Genomic DNA, 22,231 nt, shown 5'->3' on the forward strand with positions numbered 1-22,231 from the left:
CAGGGGTGCCTCTGCTCTGGTACACCTCCCCCCCTCCTTTCTTCCTCCGTTCCTCCATTGACCTTGGTGTTCATGCAGCTGATGCAACTCCTCCTCTAAGTCCAACTGCTCGTCACCACGTCCTTTCTTATATATGTTTTCGCAGAGGCGCAGCTGGTTGGCTCGGCCTTGGTGCAGAGGTGGAGCTGACTTGAAGCTGGGGGAGCTTTGAGAAGCTTCTCACAGGGGGCCACCTCTATAGCCCCCTCCCCTGCCACCAAAAAACTCCACCACTCACTCAAACCCAGGACAATGTCCTACTTCCCTCTGAACTCCTTTATCCAAATGGAAATGTCAGCCTATCTAACTGACACGTACTAGAGGATGTTGAGCCACCGACAGTTCTTTCACTGATAGGGTTTTTTATCTTACTTCCCCATCAGCAGTGTTTCCACCTCCACTTTCAAACTCCTCTTTTAGGCTCATAATGTGGTTATCTTCTTAGCCTGCTTCAACCCAGTCACTTATTCTGTGCTCAAACCATTCAGACCTCTTGTCTTCCCACTGATCAAGATAATCTGTGAAAAAATGTCTAAATCACGTTAGAAAAAATTTCACCTTTAAAAGCTGTAAGAAGCATCAAGACCAATTCCACGTTGAACTAGCATTTTATGGACAGCCAGTACCAAAGAAGTGAGAGATGCATTACTGTCACACATACTAAACTCAGTGAGCAAAACCAGGATTATATTATTTATTACCAGGAAATAAATCAACTGCCACATTAAAAGACTTCAGAAAGGGAATTACAGCTGAGCCTCTATGGTTACAGAAGCACATGTCAGGACTGCAGTATCCTAGCAGCATATATAAGAGCTACAGCTCTGCTAACTGTCTAACTTAAAGGATCATTTTCATACCATGTCAATGCATGGCATGTATTAAAATGCTATAACAATAATAGTAATTATGCTGAACTTTTCAAACTCTTCTACAACTTAAAAGCACCTCCTCCTTGTAATAGCCTGATCCTCAGCTCATTTAAACCACTCAAATCTTTCTACTGATTTGGAAATGCTGATTTGGATCACTGTCTGAACAGCTTCTGAACACTTTCTGAAGCAGAAAGAAACAGCAATGTGTTTTGACATAATGATTTGATTTAGAAAAAATAAATTAAAATACATTTCAGGTTATATCATTATTATGTTAGACAAATAAAATTTTTATTATTATATTATTACACTATTAAATATTACTATTGCTTTTATATTATATTACTTTATAGTATAATATAACTTTCATTGGAATTTGGTGTGACACAAATCTCTCTAGGACAAACAATTTTCCAATATTAAAAAATCTGAATTCCACAGTTATTTTGACAGGACACGTATAGTATTTTATATAAGTTTGCATTTTACCCAACTGGCTGAGTACTAATTTGGGATTCACCAATCTTTTCCCCGTGTTACACTAGTCAAAAGGCACTCTTTCAAAAGTATGTTCTAAAGAACAGAAGGATTGGAAACCTCAAGAAACCACTGAAATATAAATTACAATGAATTTATTTATTTTAAATTTTCTTCTGCTGTTGTTAGGCTGCCAAGTAACCAGTAACTTTAGTTCTGGAGAAGTAAACAATTGCAAGAATTAATTGCAATATGGAGATGTTCCAAATCATACATTCCCCCTGACAAGTGGGCTGCAAACAATCAAGTGAAATTTCTTCCATAGAAATTTTTTCACCATTCAGAGACCATGTGGGATGCTAAAAGGGATTTGTATTGTGTTATTCTCCACCACACACAGAGAAATCATATCACATTTTTTTTTATAACCCTTTTATTTATGTGAAGCTTGCAAATGTTGCTGATCAGCAACTCTTTATATACAGAAAACAGATAAAGTGCAGGCGTGGTAAAAAAATAAGAGTAATGATAGTAAAGACATGTTTGTAACTTATGGTCTACTTTGTGGCTTTTTCTTAGATTGACACCACCTGGGGTTGGAGAAAAATATACAAACAGGTTATGTGTTTCTCCTTTCTACCTTCTTCCCTTGCTTTCTTTTCTTTAGGCAGATGGTTTTAATTTGGAGGAAGGAACTATAGATCAGACCTATAGTTAAGTACTCACCCTTAGTCAAGGAACACGAAAGGACTGGAAAAAAACAAACTCATTCACAAAGCAGTGATCAAGCTTCATAGATACTGGTTAGTGTTAAATTAATGTTCATAAAGTGATTGGTATGTTTAAGATACGCTGTTATGATACCATGAGATGTTGATGAATGAATTTACATAATTGCTGATATTTGGAAATGCTATACATAAATGATAATAACAGACTAAAGATGAACTTTGCATTTTATATCTGCCTGAACCATGATGCTTTCCCCATGATTTCAAAGAGAAGGATGGTCATGTACCTGGTACTTTTTGAAAGGCAGTATCTGCTGGTCTGCTAGAAATAAAACAATTATTAAGAACCTCCAGTTTCGAATATTTCTTTCCTCGTTCCTTGAGTCTTTCAGTTACCCTCAGTTTTAACAGAGCAGTATTCCACAGATAAACATAATGATTTTCTCCCATAATCCATGGCAGTAAGGTACTAATTTCAAAATCATTAAAGTAAGAAAAAAATACTTTTAGACTCATTGTGTTCTTGACTAATTTAAGCATTTGTGATGACATTTAAGTCTGCTGCTGCATTTAACCTCAAAAACGGAATCCCTCAAAATATCTGATTCTTCATAAAGTGTGTTTATTTTCCTTTAAAATATTTAACCATAATTTGCATGAGTGTCTTCCAGTTCATCTCTGGATTTACTGACACTTAACTACTACTTATCCATACTTATCTATACATTAAAAGTTGCCAAAACTTAACTGTTAATGTAGAGACAAAATAATCTGTCTCATATGTACTTAGGAAATGGATGTTTCACATATGAGTTGACTGAAAACAATGTGGAATAGTTAAATGTTATGTAATATTTATAGAAGCAAAAAGAGCTGAATTTGGGGTGAGATTGGTGTAAGATGTTATTAATAAAGATTATCGCAAATGTCATTTAGTAAAATTATGAAAGTTATTTATCCAGATAGTGAAATTTATATCTTGATTTTAGCCTATCCAAAAATATTACTGTGCTTACAAAGATGAATACAACCTTGATTTGAACTTGAAAAACAAAAAAAACCCTAGAGTAGTTTCAATTTTATGGTTATAAAGATGATTTTGTTGCTGCAAATAATTACTGGTCTATCCTATTTCATTTGCTAACAGCAGAATCTGGATACTTGTATTTTCTACCTTTGTAGAGTATGGACTAATACAGTTGAGACAAAAAGAGTAGATTTCATTTCAGTGAAAAGTTTTCTGTGGTAAAACTTTGCCTGTTGGCTGAACAAACACATTCCAGCAGAAAGAATAAATCTATTTTTATTAAGTATTGTGGGTTCCAGGAAGCCAAATGCCAAATGTGCTAGTTTAGTTCAGATATCAGAAAGTGACACCAGGCTTTATCTCCTGTTGATTGTTATCTCTGTGGATATCTGGCAGTTTGAGAACTTAGGAGTTTAGATCATAGAATCAAAGAATTATTTGGGTTAGAAGGGATCTTTAAAGATCATCTAGTTCTAATCCTCTGCCATGGGCAGGGACACCTTCCACGAGATCAGGTTGCCTAAAGCTCCATCCAACCTGACTTTGAACACTTCCAGGGATGAGGCATGCCATCCTCACATAAAAACTTTATATTTACTGGAAATACTGTCTTGGTAACAAAAATGGTGAATAATTAAGCAGTCAAATATTGCTGTGGAATGAGGGGCTGTGTCTTTGATGGCAGAGTAATTAAAGCAGAAGTTAATGCTACCCAATATTTAGAATAGAAAAAAAATGTAGCAGAAAAGCTGCAGTAAGGAACAACATGAGAGCATCGGAAGGCATTAAGTACACAAACACAACAGCAACAGCAGTGAATCACTTCAGTGTGGGAAAAATAACCAACAAAAACTCTTGATATTGTTTGGTCCTGCTATCATTTATTTGTTTTCCTTTTATCTCCTTCAATTTCCTGCACATTATTTCTGTTTTCACTTAGCCTTACACACAAGCCTCTACAGATTTTATATAAGGTATAACTGTTGAATGAAGACAGAATAGTTGATCAAGGATGTTTCTATTCCTTTTTTTTTTTTTAATTTGGACATCTTTTACTCATCAAATCTTGTATACCTCAAGCATATCAGCAAGCAGTGACAAAAGGCACTTCTACATGCCTTTCCTTACAGTAAATGAGCATCTGTCTCTATGAAAGAACTTCCCCTCGATGATCCTAAGGAGACTGCTTTGCAAGACTTTCTGTTATTTTTATCCCTAAAGTTAAATAACTAACACACTTCAGGCTGATACTGCAAGAACATGAGTAAATATAACATTCTAGAAAGATAACAAGACAGTGCAATTAGTGGTTGATGCTGCAATGAGGAATCATTCACTATCTTCTGGTGACTACACTATAAATTAAGAATAACTACATAGCATTTTCTTTTGATTTGATGTTAAATCATAGCAAATGTTATCACAGAATGCTGTGTTGGTACAAACTGTAAGAAGTAATTTTTTTCTTCAGAGACCTTACAAACTCAAGAGGAAATTTTAACAAATAACAAAAAAACTTTAAGTTATTCTAATCACAAATAGGAAGAAAGGCAAGGGGAGTTTAGGTAACTGTTGGACCTCACACAGAATGTGTCATACCACCACAGTGACTTGAATCTGTATCTTCCAAGTTTCTCTCTAGTACTGTAAGCACATGATTATCTTTCCCTGACTAGGTAACACTGTAATTTTGTCTCCTGGATAGTAATAAAATTAATTACCCACTGATTCAATAGCCAATATGAAGAATAGCTGGAAAATGACATAGTGTATCCCAAGAGAAGAAATCTAATTTTCATCTGTATCTTTATAAGTCATAATACTCCTGTGCTCTTCTCTGTCTGTATATAGATACGTTGTTATCAGCAACTATATTTGCATAATACAATCATTTCCTACTGAGACATGGTGACAGAGACATGAAAAAACAATGTACATCTTGCAAGCACAACCATTAGTAATGTCAGGAAAAAACCTAAACGCTTAATACACCCAGCCCTATCCTCCAACAGTGTAATTACCAGGAGCTCTGTAGCCCAAACAGATCTATCTTATTCAAAGCATTTGGTTCTCAATGTAATGTTGTAAATAGTTACACGAAAGACAGTGAGTATATCTGAACCTCATAATGCTATATAATCTCTTCTGTCAAGATCTAAGTCTCACTATCAAGACAGAGAACTAGTGCTTGAGTTGTGGTGTGAGCTAGGATCTGTTTATTAAGGAATTGACACAAAGAAAATTCCTTTATAGCACAATGAAAGCAGCTGTAAACTCTGCTCTGTAGCATTGAATAAGATCAGCTCTTCAACACCAAGGAAAGAGCACAAAACAGTACAAAGCCTTTAAGAATAATTTCAGATGTTCGGAAGAAGATCAACCATTTGATACTTTAGACATATTTTTACTTTGATAAACACCGTATTTAATTAAATAATACAAATCCCATAAATATTATAATAAATTAATGAGTTAATTCTATTCATTATCGCTCTAGAATAGCACTTGAATATTTTAGTTTTGTTGTTAAAGTGATCTTGCTTTACTCTAATGGCCTATTTTTTTTTTTTATTATTCAGTGTATGTGTCCCACTATGCAGTATTTTGTCTAAGTGCATGCCATTCAGAAATTCTGAACGGTCTCCCCAAATTGTAAGGTTTGTATAAAAAAATTAAATAAAATGTTATATAAACAACATGAAAGTTGTTACCCATTTCCTTTCTAAACTACGGAAAAAATTTTCTCTTCAAAGATGCCCAGAAAGCCATGTAGAGAAATGGTTTACAAAAAATACCTAGAAAATAACATCTTCACAGGGGAAAATTTTTGAGCCCTTGCCAAGCTGTTTTCATCTACTTCCATCTAACACAGGGAACTCCTGCTTCCTCCTAGGCTCAGCACGCTTCCAGGGCTTCCCGACATTTCATTTTACAATTCTCTTCTCCACAGAACTGTGAGTATTTTTCTAACAACATAGATAAGAATAAAAGGAAAGTATACACAGAATATTCCTGATTTGTAGTTGAAAAGAAGTTGTACACTGAAAGCAACGTATTTTAAACATTTCCTCATGCTCACCTATAATGCCCTTTCAGTTCACCCAAATTGCTGGTGTGAATGTCTGGTTTTATTATGCCTTTAGATATGGATATCAAAATCTGACAGATAAGTAATTGGCTGAAAGCAGTTCATGCATTCCCAGCAAAGAGTGAATTCTTAGATTTACAGTCTTATAATTGAATTTCCTTAAGTATTATAAATTATCAACTACCTCTTTAATCAAGTACATTGTCTGCTTAAATCAAAGCTAACAATTCTTTTTAGTGGTATAAAAATTTTACAACCACAACCAACTATTCCCATAGTTCTTTCTGTATGCAAGAATGTTTTTTAAAATTGTTATGAAAAGAGTATGTTTTATAAAACATCAAATATGTTAATTAAGATTAGCTCTAGTTTCAAATGATATATGCACTTTTTCATTGTTCATACTAATGCAGTCTTGTAGTAGGTCAAAGCAGAGAAAGTATTCTTGAAATATTATGACACCTCATCGTTCTTTGGATGCTGGCCTTGATGGGTTTGAAATCAAAGGCACACAAGGCTCTACTTCCAATACACTTATATATACAAAACAAGGCAGTACTTATATCCAATCGTAATGCAAAAGATAGATTGGTGTTGATCTAATAGAATGGTTGACTGAAAAACACATTCCATGGTAGACTTCAGTCCAAGACAAATATATTCATCACAAGGACTGATCCTATTTCTAAATAGCAAACAGTTTTCAACCACAACAGTTTTCAATTCCTAGACTCAATGATTAAAAATAATACATTCAGGCAGCCCTTTTAGAGAATAAATGTCTTTGGTAACAAGCTACTTTAACATTTGGGCTAAATCCTGTGTGTAGGATCAGGTAATCAGTTTATTATGCAGCCTCCTCAAGAACCTCACAATAAATTGAGAAGTTGTATTTCCTCCTCACCTCACTTTTAAAGTTCTCCTTCATTTGAAGGAATTCACTGTTCATACCCTAGTCTCATACGTTAAAACAGTCCAAGGCTGCCTAGGTGGCCAAAAATAAATAGCAGCCTAGATGATGTGTTTAATCAATGTAGGTAAGCATCAGACTGATGTAAATCTGTGTGCCTTTATTATGTCTCTTTCAGCCTGGACTAGAAAGAAATGTAGTGGGAGAAGTGGGTATTGAATATGTGTGGGTGTGAGCAACAGCTGCCAACAGTGCCCACAGAACATTCCTACTCTCAAAATAGCTTAGAGGAGAATTGAGACTGCTCTAGATCATTTTTCAGATCTGGAATGAGGTGTACTGTCTTACCAATAGAGCAAAGACAAAACTAATTTGTCTGTGGACTTGTGTTACACTCAAGGACCACATTCCACATTCTATTAATTTACTCAACAATACTAACTCATTGGCTTGCATGGTTGTATACAGGGACAAAATTTGACCACCTCAGCCTTTTATTCCATTTACTTACTTTTTGTAATGTTTTTCATATGGGTAGACTTCTGGTATACATTTGCTAATCCAAACAATACAGAAATTGCAGTACAGTATAGTATTTCCATCTTTTTCTGAGACTACAAAAATAATGAGTTACAATTCCTTTTATTAATACAACTATATAACAATGTACTATAAAAAGATTAAACTATTGAAAAACAGTTTACAGGTGAAATTTTTTTTTTTCCTTAACATATCATTGATTGTGCAAGCTATCTTTTTCCATTTAAGTATTTACAGAACATTAATCTTCTTGAGCTGATTTCCTTTTTGTTCAGTTTGGTGCCAAAGAGAACATAAAAGATTCCATATGAGATTACATCGCTAAAACCAAGAGGAAAATATTAGGAACAAATATAGTATTTTGAGGTTTCTTAGTATGTTTTACCTCAAATACCAGGCGGACTGTTTACACAAATCATTTTGCTGTAAAGTAACACATAATGAGTTAAATGTGTGCAATGTCACCATCAATCATGTTCATTTGTGTCTGACTGACCAAACATTTATGGCACATTAAATCAATTTCTAATCACGTTATGAAGGAGGAGGAACAAACACACATTTCAAGCTTTCTTTAAAAATACAGAAGTTTCAGTACATTTTCCTAGCAATCTCCTAGTTTGTGGGAGACTTCATTAATAACATTTGATCAAGGAATTTATGAAGGTCTGACAATACTTAAAATTCAGTGCTCTACATGAAAAGGAGTGGAAGTTCTTTTAGGGAATGAACACCTTTCTTTTCAATAGCGTCCCCTTTAACAATTCCAATCAATGTAGTTGCTCTTATGCAATACACTGTTGATTCACAGCCACCACTCAGTAACAGTTTTCTCTTTCAAATACAGTTTTTAGAGTGAGATGGCTTGGAGAAAGAACATCCTTTCAGATAAATAAACAAACAAAATTTTTGTTGTTGCCAATCAAGTTGGATTCTCAGGAAGAGATATGTCTCAACTCTTGTGTGCTAAATTTGCTTTAGATTTTAATATACTCAGAGATATTTGGAAATTATATGCATTTTACTTGCCTGGACAATTCATTCTTAGTTAAGTGGCAGATATCTTTTTAACCAGTACTAACAGAGTCTTGCATTGTCCCAGTGCACTATTTTATGACATTTTTTCTCTCACTGCCATCTGAAGAAGACATCTGAAGTAACACAAGTTAAGGTATGTCTGCAAACTATTCTGTTTGTAACTGTATATAATCAGAGATACAAGAGCAAAACTGACATAGATAGCTTCCTCCAAATCAAATTCATTGCTGTTCTTAAGCTTATTCTGTGCATATTGAAATATTCAGATGTAATCTGAGTAGTACCTTGCAGAGCTGAGACTTCAGCTTAAAATTTAATTAGTGAGGCAGTCCAATCTGTCACTGTACTGAAATTATTATACGAATATCTTAAAAAATAAGAAAATATAGGGTTGAAGGTGGGTAAGATAATGGTATAGGTGGTTAGATACATTTTCTGGAAAGATGCTACCTTTACAGTTTCAGTTTTTTATTTGTCTAAACGTTTTAACTACAAATCCAGGCCATAAATGTGTGTGTTTCTAATACAGTTCCCCCATAATCAGATATTTGCACACTTCATCATTTTCTCAATCTCTCCATTTTCTCACTGTAAGTTTAAATTCAGTACTAAAATAACTTGATTTAAGACTGGGGCTTCTGAAGATACCCATATATTTGAATCTTCTTGAGAGATAACTGATCCCTTCTGATTTTGCAAAGACAGAAGTTGTGCAAAAGTTTAATGCCTATTTCTCATGTCAAGATCAAGTTCATAGAACAGATTGCCTCAGTAATTTGGATACAACAGTGTGACTGTTACAAATGTCTGACATTTCTGAGAGTCTCAGGTTATCACAGCAGGCAAAAGTAAGGGAAACCAAAATGACCGACAAGAAAAATAAACTTTCTAAGACATATAGCTTTCCTTTGGGATATAAGTAGAAAGGATTAATATAAAAGTGATCATATGCTGATGAGTCATATACAGTTCCCAAGGTTGGCTTTACTGAACTAAAAGATTATTATGTTTTTTTCAGAACATGAACAAAGATGCAAACATCGTAACTGCAGACAGTAATGTGCAGAGCCCAGGCTTGTTTTCATATTGAAAACTGGCATTTTTTTTTACTATATGCGATAGCCTGGAATACTTTTGATACACAGGAGTCTGCTGTCTCTAAAAGATACCTTAATAAGGATTTCAGGACTTCATAAGGCGTAAATAAAGATTCATTGTCCTGCTCTGGCATGTGCACCTCTATGAGAACAGTCCTGGCTTTCTCATCTAAGGACATTAGGCTCTTTGGTTTTGCTTACTTGCACAACAGACTTGAAATGGACCATGGCCCACCCCATACTCCAGTGTTTCCCATCCCATTAATAACAGTCATGGGACTGGAAACTGACCATCCTTTGTATTTGGAATCCGTGTCCAAAAAACGCACAAGGAAGGAAACACTGATTACTGCAATCAAGGCCTTGGACAAGTGGACTAGTATAGCTGCTGTAGAAGTCTAGGAATAACTGTGTAAAATTTTACCACGTAAGCCCGAAAGAGCTCTTTGACTGAGGACAAACAAATACTCCAATGATGTTGTAGGAAGTTCAGGCTTCAGTTCCAACACATGTTCCTTATTTACTCTCACAGTCAGAAGTCCGCTAGCCACTTGATGTAAAAAACAAAGTGCCTATTTCTAGGCATTTTGTTGCTATATGGGACATATATAAATCATATTTTTGTTTTAACAGCAGGGGCTTTTCTCATAGAACATGTGGTTTGTCTAAAACAAAGCAAAACACCAAAACTATCTCCCTAGAAATAGGTGATGCTTTGAAAAATATTTAAAGGCCAAACACTTGCTGAATAAAAATAAAAACATGAATTGATAGAACCTGGCTCATTGCCCAATTCGTATCAGAGAACTTTTGTACAGAAATGTGCACTGGTATTTTTTTGTCTTACAAAAACCTGTTAACATGTTCCTATCTGTTTCATATTTGAGTCATGTTCTCTACTCAACTCTCTGACAAACGAAATTGCAGACTAACACATTATAATGAGACAAGACATTACCTTTATGAATGACCTCATAGAGAATAGGTTGGCTAACATTGTTGAAAGGCCTGGTGCCAGGCAGCTCTGGGCTATGAAACCCAGCTTGAGCTCAGCAAGACATATTGCATCATCCCCTTCTTTCCAGTTCCAGCTTGGGATATTTAGCAGATGGGCCTGGGAAACAAACAAACAAACAAAGTATCTCATAGGTGAAGAACCAGAAATATTTCCTTAAATAAAGTACAGTATTGAAGGAGATAGCAGTGAATTATTTTCTTTGTTACTGGCTTGACTTTTTTTGAGTAGGCAGAAGCACTCCAAGTATTTTAGAATTTAATTCTATGCTAAGAAATGTTCCAATCTCACCTATTATAGACAAAATCTTATATTTCCCAAGACGTATTCTGGCTGTGACACTCTGCCAGGCCTTTCCTCACACCTGAATGACCCATAGAATGTTGTAAAGTTTTCTTTCCCTTTTGTATATTCCTTTTACAGCACTTTGAGCTACTCTCTGATAAGGTACAGACATAATATACAGGAATCTAATATAAACTTAGATTACAACTCATGTGAAGCTGCAACCTTTATAGGACACTGTCATTTAATAAGGTGTATATATAACATCTGTCTTTTCTATTTCATTCCTCCCACCCTGAAGGACAGCACTTGATTAGTGAAAATCCAAACTATTTCTTAAGACTGCTATTTATAAGGATAGAATCAAGAATACAGCTGATCAAGATACACCTCCAGTGTTGACACTGGTCAGTTAGATGGGCATTCAAATTGTTCAGTTACTGGCATAGCTCTATCAGATTCTCTTTTCCATCTACATTGTGCACTTCCATAGGCATAAGGAAACACAGACGCTTTCATGCTTGTTTCCCTTCATAAGTTACTACCACAGTTCAGCACTTTGATAACAGATACTCTTGAGAACAAATTAATTTGAAATATAAAGGAAAAATGCAGTATTTAGAAGATCTTCCTTTCTGAACTTGTATAAAGAAGAGATAGCTTGCTTTTATACTATAAAAAGACAGGCTCCTTTCATTCACATACAGGTAGAAGGCATCACAAGCAACAGTAATTGCTCTTTTTCTAGCCAAAGGTTACAGGTGTAAGGAGTTGCTACTTGCTAGCAGTCAAACCTTCTAAGTACCAGGTTTATTGTCTATTTCACTGAATGAAGTTTTACCCAAGCTTATTCTCAAACACTGGCAGTGTTTGATGTTTTACATGCTTTTAGAAATAATAAAAGAAGCAGGTCACATATGAGTACTCTGTCCTCTGATATATTCTTCCTAGCTCTGTTAATCAGTAGTTTATGGACTTCCTCATCCCAGGATTGAATGAATCGACTTCACTGTGTTTAAAGGCCACAGATTTACCATCAAAAGTTTGCCAAATTCCTTTCCAAACTGGATTTATAATTTTGATCTCCACAATATTTTTAGCAACTGAATTATGTTTTATATGAAAAACCACTTACTTTTATTTATTTTCTACCTGCTACTTGGCACTTTCAGGTCTAAATTGTCATGCAAGAAACAAAAAAATCACAATAAATCTCCAATAAGACAATAATATTATGCTTTTTTTTTTTTTTAAAAAAAAAAAGTATCCACAAAGAACTGACTTCAAATGACTTGCCTAGAGGCTACCCATTCATCTGGAATCAATAGCAACTATGGACATTGTAGCTTTGAGAATTAGACCTGAGGCAATTAATAAATGTCAGGATTTTTATAAGATCCCTTGCACAGATAAATAAAACTGATTACCTTGTAACTTGATTAACATGACAAGGTTTATTAAGATGTTTTTGTTTGGAAAGAAAAATGCTTACTATTAGTAGAGCTAGAAAAACTGTGTATGAGTGAATGCAATGTAGCAAGAAAAACTTTGGGGAGAGACACTCTTGGTCGTCATGTTACCTTATTGTGATACTGCAACATCTGAGTGATAATTCTTATCTTCGGATGATAATTCTTTATTGAAATAACTCTAAAAATAAAATAAAAAACAATTAAAATAACTTTTAGCTGGTAGGATATTTGGATAATGTATCCCAATACCTCTACTTCACTGTGTTGTCAAATCCCAGAATTAAAACCGTACCCTCTTATTCATCTGGCTGTAAAGAAAACTGATTGAAGTCAGACCTATGTAATATTTATACTTAGTGAAATTCAGTTAATAACCATCAGCTAATACTAGAGAACATTAAGCTTCAGGAATTATTCAGTTGAATGGTTTGCTCTTATGGAATTTGCAGGAAAAAAGATTTCTTTTAGCAACTCTGTTCAGATATTGTACTAAATCTATTAGGCAAATAATATACCTGCAATTATTATGTCATCTTCAGTGATTATCTTCATGTCTTTGAATCAACATAATTGATCACGTTTTTGATCAGTGATAAATGTCTGAAAATCAGACATTTCTGCCCCACATATTTATTTATAGTTGTTAGACATAAATCCACATGCAAATTCTTCTTAATTTTTATGGATTATTCCAAAGCTCAATACTGAAACTGTTATCTGAATGCTGAATTTATAAAATATGGAGCTATTTTCATAATCTGCAACTTGCTTGCATTCTTAATTATTTAGTAAGCCTAAAATATACTCAACTGTGTACAGGTAAGAAGTGGCTGAAAAGAAAAATTTTTGAAAAATTAGTGGATTGATAACACGTTATGAAGAGAGGAATATACAATTTAAAAATGAAAAAAAAAAATTGAGCCAAAGTAAATAGAAAAAAGGCCAAAAAAATCAGTTCTGTATATACAAACTAAGGGTAGAAAAAGAAGATAAAGCAACCAAAAAAAATTAACCTGAACTGTTATGGAAATGTCAGTCTCATAACACTCAATGCCATAACTGTTTACACTGGAGTACTGTAGGAATTATCTTGCAGCTTCTGGTCTGGATTGTGCTTTGAATCATATCAAAGCTAGGCCATAAAACAAAAATTTGTATGCATGACTTTATGTTATCTTTTGGAAAGAGAAAATGAGTCTTCCGTCTAATTTTCCATTTCTTGCTGAATTAAATTCATTTAAAAGTGAGAAAACACAGGAGAATTCCAGTCTCAAAATAACACTTTTGCATTTTATTACATTAAATGTATTAAATCTATTAACAATGCGCTAATCTGCAACTGGAATATTTTTAATGTATTTATGGAATTAATGTCAAAACAAAGTTTCTTGCATTGCAACTCAAAATCATGTTTGGAAAATTAAATTAGGCATAGTTAAGCCCTGCACCTTACACAGACAGCCAGATCCCTTGTGCACAGTGAACAATTTTATTATTTTTTTTAATTATTATTTCTCCTCTGACTTCAATTCACAGTGTACAAACATCTGACGGGCCAGTAAAATTGGTTCATAACACTGGGCAGTTCTGTGTTTGAGAATTTTTAACAGATCATTGACATTTTAGTTTTTAAATGGAGAGACTGATCTCATTTAAACAAAGGTTTTTTGAACAAAACACAAAAAAATTGAATGGCTTAGTTTTCTTGTAACTCTAGCTGCCATCTACTGACTGACTCTTTCATAGCCTTCCTTCAGAGAATATAAGGAGGAAAGCAGGACAAAATCTGGTGGTCGCTAATCTGGTAAGTGCCTTGGCCAATCAAAATAAGCAACATTTGGTCCTCAATGTAAAAAAGGAGACTGGAGCTAGGAGATCATTACTATCATGACATGTACAGCTTACTATCCCCCCCGAGCAGCACAGTTACTTGTAGGAGCAGATATACCAAGGAACCATCAGGCATTAAGTTATTAAGGGTCCTTCTGTCCCATTGTTAACAGCAGGCCATGTAGTACATGCACCCAGGTAACATGCTATTGCAGCATCATAACTGCATTCCCTTTCCCCTCATTTCTATTCGGACTGCATTCAGCCAAGAACACTTAAAGCCTAGGTCTTGCAAAATGACTAAGAGTACCAAAGCTTGTGCTCCAAGTGTCTCTTCTGACACACTCTTTCTAAAGTAGGTAAATTAAACTTGTTTAGGTAGGTATTTAGGGTATCCTCATGTTTGAACTTTTGAGACAATTTTTTAATTTGTCCTGTAAAAAAAAAAGAATCCTGCAATGTTCTTCGAGTGCAACACATCAGCAACAAAGCTGCATGTGGCTATAGCCTATATGGACACCAGAAGTTAATCAGAGTTAAGAACCAAAAACCTATTAAAAACTAATGAGTTTACCTCATAATATTGGAGGCATCTTCAGCATCTGGGTCAGCGCAGTATTTATTGGCAAGGATTAGGCACGCATCTGCTGACTCTATCTGAGACACCGAAGAAAAACCAAACATAAATAGCAATGTCTCTTTCCAGCCCTTCTTTCATCATAAAGTATTAGGGAATCCAACACTGCCATCATGAGTGTGAACATCAGTTCTTAATACTGCTAATGCAAGTTAACATAAGTGATTATAACAGCTCTCATATACACATAGCAATTTATTGAAACTTGCTTATGATGATCAGACCAGGTCAGTAGTTCAATTACTGACTCTTACACTGAGGTTGAGCATGCTGAGGCATGATGGTGTTAATGGACATATCCTTTGTAAGCAGATACTGAAATTTAGACCCTTAAAGCCATAAGAAATTCCTGTTATATCAGTACAGTGATCCCACAAGTCCTGCAGCTTTGTTTGGGAAGAGGCGGCTGAACTGATGATTTAGAATCTGAGCACCAGTTTTAGAAAGCATGAAAAGAACTGATCTGTTCACAGCACCTCTATGTTCACACAAATGTTAGCTCTAACTTAAAGCAGATGACAAAAGTATTTTTCAGAGTATACAACAAAATACCAACACAAAGAAGGGTACAATAGAGAACACAAAATACCAATGCACAATTTTATGGTCATAATTAGAACATTTTTTTCTGATGAACTGAAACAGTGTGTGTTGGGCTACAAAAGGTTAAGCAATTTCTGCAGCCAAAATGGACGAAAGACATGATTAGTACTCCAGAAAGTGTTAACATTGCACTGAAATATTCTTGGCTTCAGCAGCCACTTTACATTACATTAATTAAAAAAAAAAAAAAAAAAAAAAAACAAAAAACATAAAAGAGTTAAAAGAGTTAATGCTTATCCAGTAGCTTGCCATTTTTTTCTTTATATATTTAAGTGTCATAAAATCTTAAAATGTATTTTTTTTCCAGGATTATAGACAATAGAAAGAGGGTTTGACAAGTGAAAAATTATTTTCTAATTGTTCTGATGAGGGTAAAACAATAGCATTTTAAGTAATTACTGTAAGACAACGTTCTATTATATTAAACATTAATGTAAAATAGACTCTTGAACTAAACCCCAATGAAAAATTCATAAAGAGTTCAATTGAATGGCAGACAATGTATCGTAAGTGACCGTGTTACTGTAGGTTTGAAGATCTAAAGATACAGGGAAAACAAGTTTTATATGGATAGCCATTATAATTTATTAGGCAAGCTAATAGAGATGGAAAAACAATCTTTTGGGGTTACTTGAGGAAGAGCTTTACTACTTCTTCCAAATAATGCAATGAGTACTTTAAAAAAAGTCAATTAGCAGGAGAACAGAACAGAGCTGTTACCTTCACTCTTGCCAGGTCATGGGGATTAAGGACTGAACCCTGATAAAATTCCACCTGAGTGAAGTGTCGTTTAAAAAGAGCTTCCAGCTCAAGGTTAGGGGAGATACTGTATAGGGAAGAGGAAGAAAACACAAGTGCAAATAAGAAGTCAGTTTCCATAACTGCCCCACTTCCTTAATTTATGAAGCAAGCCATTTACTTATTATAGGTATTCAGACTTCTGCTCATGCTTTTCCTGTGGTGTGGAAAGAGTGTGTAGTACTTAGAAGACAAATGCTATATTGCTTTCACTTCCTTACTTCTGTCTACAGTGCTTCTAGCCCACTTCACTGTGCTACTCTGTACATTCACCATTTGTCTGTTTCTCACAGACATCAATCCAGAAAAATTGGTATAAATATCTGAAAACATCCTCACACAGCATTCCCCACAGAAATTATCTAGCAAGAGAATCATCCTCTGCATGTTCCCACCATTCTCAAAACAGCCGATTGCATCAAATAAAAGAGCTAAATGCAAAATCACTAAAAGCTGGAAAAGGAACCCTACAGGGACCCTGTGGCCCGTACAAGCCACAATTAAACCACACATAATTATGCTGTGATTTTCTGTCTCATTTCATTTTGCCGTAATAAAAAAAAAAATAATTAAATGGATCACAATCTATTATATAATGTGGCACCAACATTGTAAATACTTTTTTTGATGCCACTCCTTACAACAGAAGGGGTTGAATAGCTACATAGTAAGTACATGAGATATTTGTCAAGCCAGATGCTAAATCTAGTAAGAAAACAGATACATGCAAATATTTGCCTGTGAAGGTACAGAGAAGCAGGCACAAACAAATAGCCCCACCATGTGCATATGCAGTTTCCTGATTCCTAACACCATGGATTTTCACTGGGGAAATGTGGATCTCCACTTTCCTCTCACAATCAATTCTAGTTATTACTTAGAGAAAGGAAACAATCAAACAATACAGTGACTTGAGGATATCATCTCTAGTTCAATTTGAAAGGACTAGATAAAAAAAATTTTTCAAGTGTTGCTGATTCTTAGTTTTTCAGCTTCCTTTATTCAATCATCATAAATGATTCTCTAACTTTTTAATAATTTTCTTTGACAAGAAGAAAAGTACAGAACTTGCTGCTAAATGCAAAAATATGACTCATTCATAGGTTGCTATGCTTGTAAATGGATGCCATTCCAGAGCAGAAAAAACCTTTCATACTGTCTCTCTCTCTATCACATAGCTAATTCTAGCAGCTTCTCCCATAGGTATGCCTATTTGATGTTCTATTACATGTAATGCAGAGCCTGAAACAAACAGCAACTGCCTTAAGACACATTTCCAAATACCCCCCCAACAGAAAAATGAAAGAGACTATGTGTCTGTAGGTATTTATATACGGGTAAAAAAGTTGTACTAATTATCACAGTGGCAAGAATTTCTTTTCCACCTTCACTGGATCTGTAAAGTGATGTATCTCATTTATATTTAAACTAAATCTGCACCTACATTTTTCTTTTTATAAATATTTTGCAATATGAAATAAGCACTTTATCCTAATGTCTTTTCAGATGGCATAAGTTCATGTGACATACAGTGTTTTTCATTAATTTTACTGATTTTACCAATTTTGGTAGCTTCACTAGAACAATTTGCCACTAAAGAAAATTCTCACATCTATTTATTAGTAATTAAATATTTTTTATTTCATAATTCCATTCCCACTTCAACTATGTGTTTATCTATATAGCTCATAATTAACATGACTGGGTCTGAAGTCTGTCTTCTTGAAATACCTATACTTAGTGATGGATTACAAAAAATTGCAGAAAACAGTGTTTTTCAATATACATTGTTAAAAAAAAATAATTGCAAACATTAATTTTATTATTATTTTAAGCTTGAAATATCCTCTGTCTTGCCCCAAAAGATACGGATTAATTTAATGAGTTTTAGTAACAGATGATAAGACTAATCTTGAAAGATTACTCACTTATGCAGAAAGACGATTTCGACGTTGACATCATCCCTATCCTTGTGCAGGAAGTCCTTCAGGAAGTTGGATACACTTTCAAGTGTTATGTGACCACAGACAACTATGTGCCTGTTACAGAAAAATCAGAGTTAATCTTGAAAAGAAGGTAAAGCAAGCAAGAAAGAAAGCAGAGAAGGAAATTATAATTTATTGGCCAAAAACAAGTATTAGTCTCTTCTTGATGCTCCTCTAGATCCCATTCCATGAAGTCAGAGAAGGAAAATATTGGTTCCAAAAGGTGACTGCAATTGCAAATACATATACACTCTCACCTGCAAAGACCACTATTAATAAACCATCTGGCCAAGTTGTATTACCAAGTTGTTTATATATATGTCTATATACTGCATTAAACCAGTACCCTTCAGAGTCATATTTCTTTATTTTACACATCCTTCTCCACATCTTCATCTCTTCTACTGAGATTTACTGTTTAAATTTTTGGTTTATGACATAATGAGACAGCAAATCTCCCCAAAACAATTTGATATTTTTGCATGGTTGAAATCGCTTATGCCAATGAAGGCAGTGCAAAGCTCACCAATTATAGGCCATAAGCAGTAAAAAAATTCCTACCAGAACTCCTACAAGAAAAGCACTTTACAATAAGAAACCATTACTATTGCATCATTGCAACAGATTGCTTAGGAAATCAAAGTCTGCACAGACTGTGATGTCACAAAGGTTTCTACTGCTCCACGTTTCCATCACTAAATCTATCTGATCATGTAAGACGGAAGCACAATATATACCTACATATATATGCTTTAATTCTACAGCTTAAATTCTGAGAGGCTGAAGGAAAGGCCTAGGAAATTGCATTCTTCCTAAATTAAGGGATCTTTGCTCCTTTATTATTGTAAAGCAGAGTCCAAAAATTTGTGATTAGGATATCCTATGTTTCACAATTTCCTCCATGGAATAAACTTAACCCCAGCTTCCATTATTACCACAGTTTTAAGACAGATGGTGATTTTGATATGCCTATTGCTAACGCTTCCAATAACCACACTACCCACAGAAGTCAGGAAGAGGGACAAAGTGGTACAGATACAATTCCTGAACCAACAGAAAGTCAACTTCATTACACTCATATAGTCTATACACAAACGCTACAAACACACAATTTCGCAAACTTATTTGGCACTTGAAGTGCCAAATGTGAAGCAAATTTCAAGGGTAAGAGGTAGACTACCCAAGTCTCACCTACTTCATAATTCTTCTGAGGAAAACTCAGTAACACAGAAACCTCATTGGCTGGAAACAACAAATAATAGGTAGCAGCAATGATTAGTTATGCAATGGGTTATAATAGAAGTCTGTTCTTGCTTCATTATTTGATGCTTGATGAAATGTGTGTGAAAAGTGCATAGGAACTCATTGGAAAAGGGATAATTATGCAGAACAAAGAATAAATCAGTAATATGCATCATACAGTGAACAATATCACCATCATGTACTGTTACTTTTGCAGTGGTTCAGATGGTGACTAGAAATGCAAAACACAAGAAAATATTATTCCACTCCAGCACGCCTTATGATACTGTTCTACTAGTACCCCTTTACAAATAGCTGTCCTGGTTGGGGCTGGACTAGAGTTCCTGTTGGTTCGGCAGCGGGAGGAGTGCTGCAGCACAGAGACCCCAGGGGCTCCCCAGGTCCCAGTGCCCTCACCTGTGTGCGGGGGTGGGGGGAGCACAGCTGGAGGGCTGGGCCCCGATTGGCTGATATCCCATGTCATGTGACATTATGCTCACCATATAAAGGCAGGAGAGGGCTGGGAGAGGCTCTCACTTCTGGGAGTGTGGCTGCGGGGCCTTTGTGTTCTGGATTGCCGGCAGGGAGCAGGTGGGTGGTGAGCAGCTGTATTGTACGTTACCCGTTGATACTGCTGTCACCGTGTTATTCTGTTACCGTTATTAAACTGTTTTTATCTCAACCTGCGAGTCTCCCTTTGCCCCTCCGATTCCCTCCCCATTCCCAAGTGGGGGGAGGGTGGGTGAGCGGCTGCGGTGCGTTTAGCTGCTGACCAGGCTCAAACCACAACAATAGCGTAGCACAGAGTTTTAAATCTTTGTTTAGAAATATAAACTCAAACACTCATTTTGCGTGAGGAGTTCCTAGTGACAGCACCACAACTCATGTAATTTTAGAAACAGCAACAGTCAAAAACCTCAATAGTTTCATTCTTTTTAACAGGGAAGGTATATATAGTTATACGAGACTCTGATCATGCTGGTTTGTATTTAACATAGGACTCAATACTATGAACTTCTATTGCCAAACTAGCTATCCAGAGTGTCTGCTTTGGCTTCAGTAAGATTTTGCTCCATTTTAACCTAAGTTTTTGATGCAGTAAGTGTAAAGAGCACTGAGTTCTAAGACTGTAACCACTTAAAAACACAAAAATCCCTGACTTAAATCTTGCCTGTTTTATGAGGTGGTAAGCACAATGTCAGAAAACAAGACATAAAATATATTAGCTCATCCTCTTTTGGTGCAAGGGGTTTGGTTAAGAGTCTTTTCTCTGATATCTTTGCAGGTTGGCAGAGTTTGCAGCAGACTCTCTACTGGATAAAACCATGCTTATATTCCCCCCTTCAGAAGCACTCTTCCTCAGTTTCTCTAGTGGTCAATTACCTGAGCTGCCAGCACTGTATGTGCATGTGTCATTGCACTCACAGTTAGATCAGGATAATAACCTTCAACACAGAAGGGTAAAATATGATTTCAAACAGTAAGATTCACCATCCCACACCAAATGGATGAATCTCCATCCAGCAGATCAATGTAAATGGAAAAAACTCATGAAACTTCAGATTACGAAGAGATGTTTAAAACCTCAGTAATTTACTAGATCTAAATTCTGAACAGACTGTTTGGTACGCTATGTTACACTAACATACTGGGAAGTTCTAGCTGTCTAGTGGTACTCAGCACTTTCCCTGAGTGCAAACCCACCTAACATCAAAAAATGCAAAGGCCCAAGAAAATGATAAATAGCAGCCAAAAATATTAATTTGTATTCCTTATACTGCCCATACACATTCTCTAAGATGACTCATTTTAAACTATGTGTATTATTTTCTTCATATGCCTCCATCTATTTCTAATTAAGAAATTGAAACTTCCATTTGCATAGTTGATGCATTATTTTTCATAACAAATAATTTATTCTTGTAGGCAACTGCTTTGTACAGATCCTGTGCTGTTAGCTTTAGCAGTGTCTCTTCCTGAACGCTCTTGCGCTACACTGCATTCTTGTGCAGAAAATTTACTTCCTTACAGGGAGATTTCACTTCATATGGTTCTTTTCTGTCTTTAATTAGAATCCACATTTTAAAAACTGGGTAAACTGAAGAGAAAAACTACAAGCCAGAAAAAGTGTGCAACCCAAATTACTCTATTGAAAAAGAAATTTTCATGGGATTGTAAGATTACATGATAATTCAGGTTGGAAAAGACCTCCAGAGGTTTTCTACTCCAAAAACCTCCTACTAAAAGCAGATGCATTTGGTACAATAATTCAATCCTGTTATGATTCTCTTTCAGTAGGGGTTTCATAGCAATCTGCTCCAGCGAAAATAAAATATTTGGCTGTCATACTCTTGCATTTGAACTTCAAGACTGATTTTTTAGGAAGTGTCAGAAGGCATCTGCACCATGGTTTCATTTTAGCACTCTGATTTGGGGCTGGACATGTTCTATTAATTTCTTTGCTGTTCTTACATAGCACAAGACAGTGTCCTGAGCAATGATTACAACAAAAACTCCTGGGTTTCAAACAATATTTTCTGAT

General features: G+C 35.3%; 1 protein-coding gene across 30 annotated transcripts in view; it reads right to left on the bottom strand.

Moving 5' to 3' along the window:
- KCNMA1 (potassium calcium-activated channel subfamily M alpha 1) overlaps window positions 1-22,231 on the bottom strand; it is a 509,088-nt gene that overhangs the window by 134,919 nt on the left and 351,938 nt on the right. For 29 of the 30 annotated variants that reach the window (XM_042789210.1, XM_032982029.2, XM_032982014.2 and 26 more), the window contains 5 exons: window positions 18,391-18,501; window positions 16,385-16,490; window positions 14,999-15,081; window positions 12,703-12,772; window positions 10,781-10,936 (listed from right to left, as the gene is read on the bottom strand). In XM_042789210.1, coding sequence (XP_042645144.1) covers window positions 10,781-10,936; window positions 12,703-12,772; window positions 14,999-15,081; window positions 16,385-16,490; window positions 18,391-18,501 — 526 coding nt within the window. Of the gene's footprint in view, window positions 1-10,780; window positions 10,937-12,702; window positions 12,773-14,998; window positions 15,082-16,384; window positions 16,491-18,390; window positions 18,502-22,231 lie in introns of those variants that run through there. The other variant, XM_042789343.1, reaches the window with a different exon arrangement.

This window comes from Tyto alba, unplaced genomic scaffold (assembly GCF_018691265.1).
Source record: "Tyto alba isolate M040663 unplaced genomic scaffold, T.alba_DEE_v4.0 Super-Scaffold_1, whole genome shotgun sequence".
NCBI classification, from domain to species: Eukaryota; Metazoa; Chordata; class Aves; order Strigiformes; family Tytonidae; genus Tyto; species Tyto alba.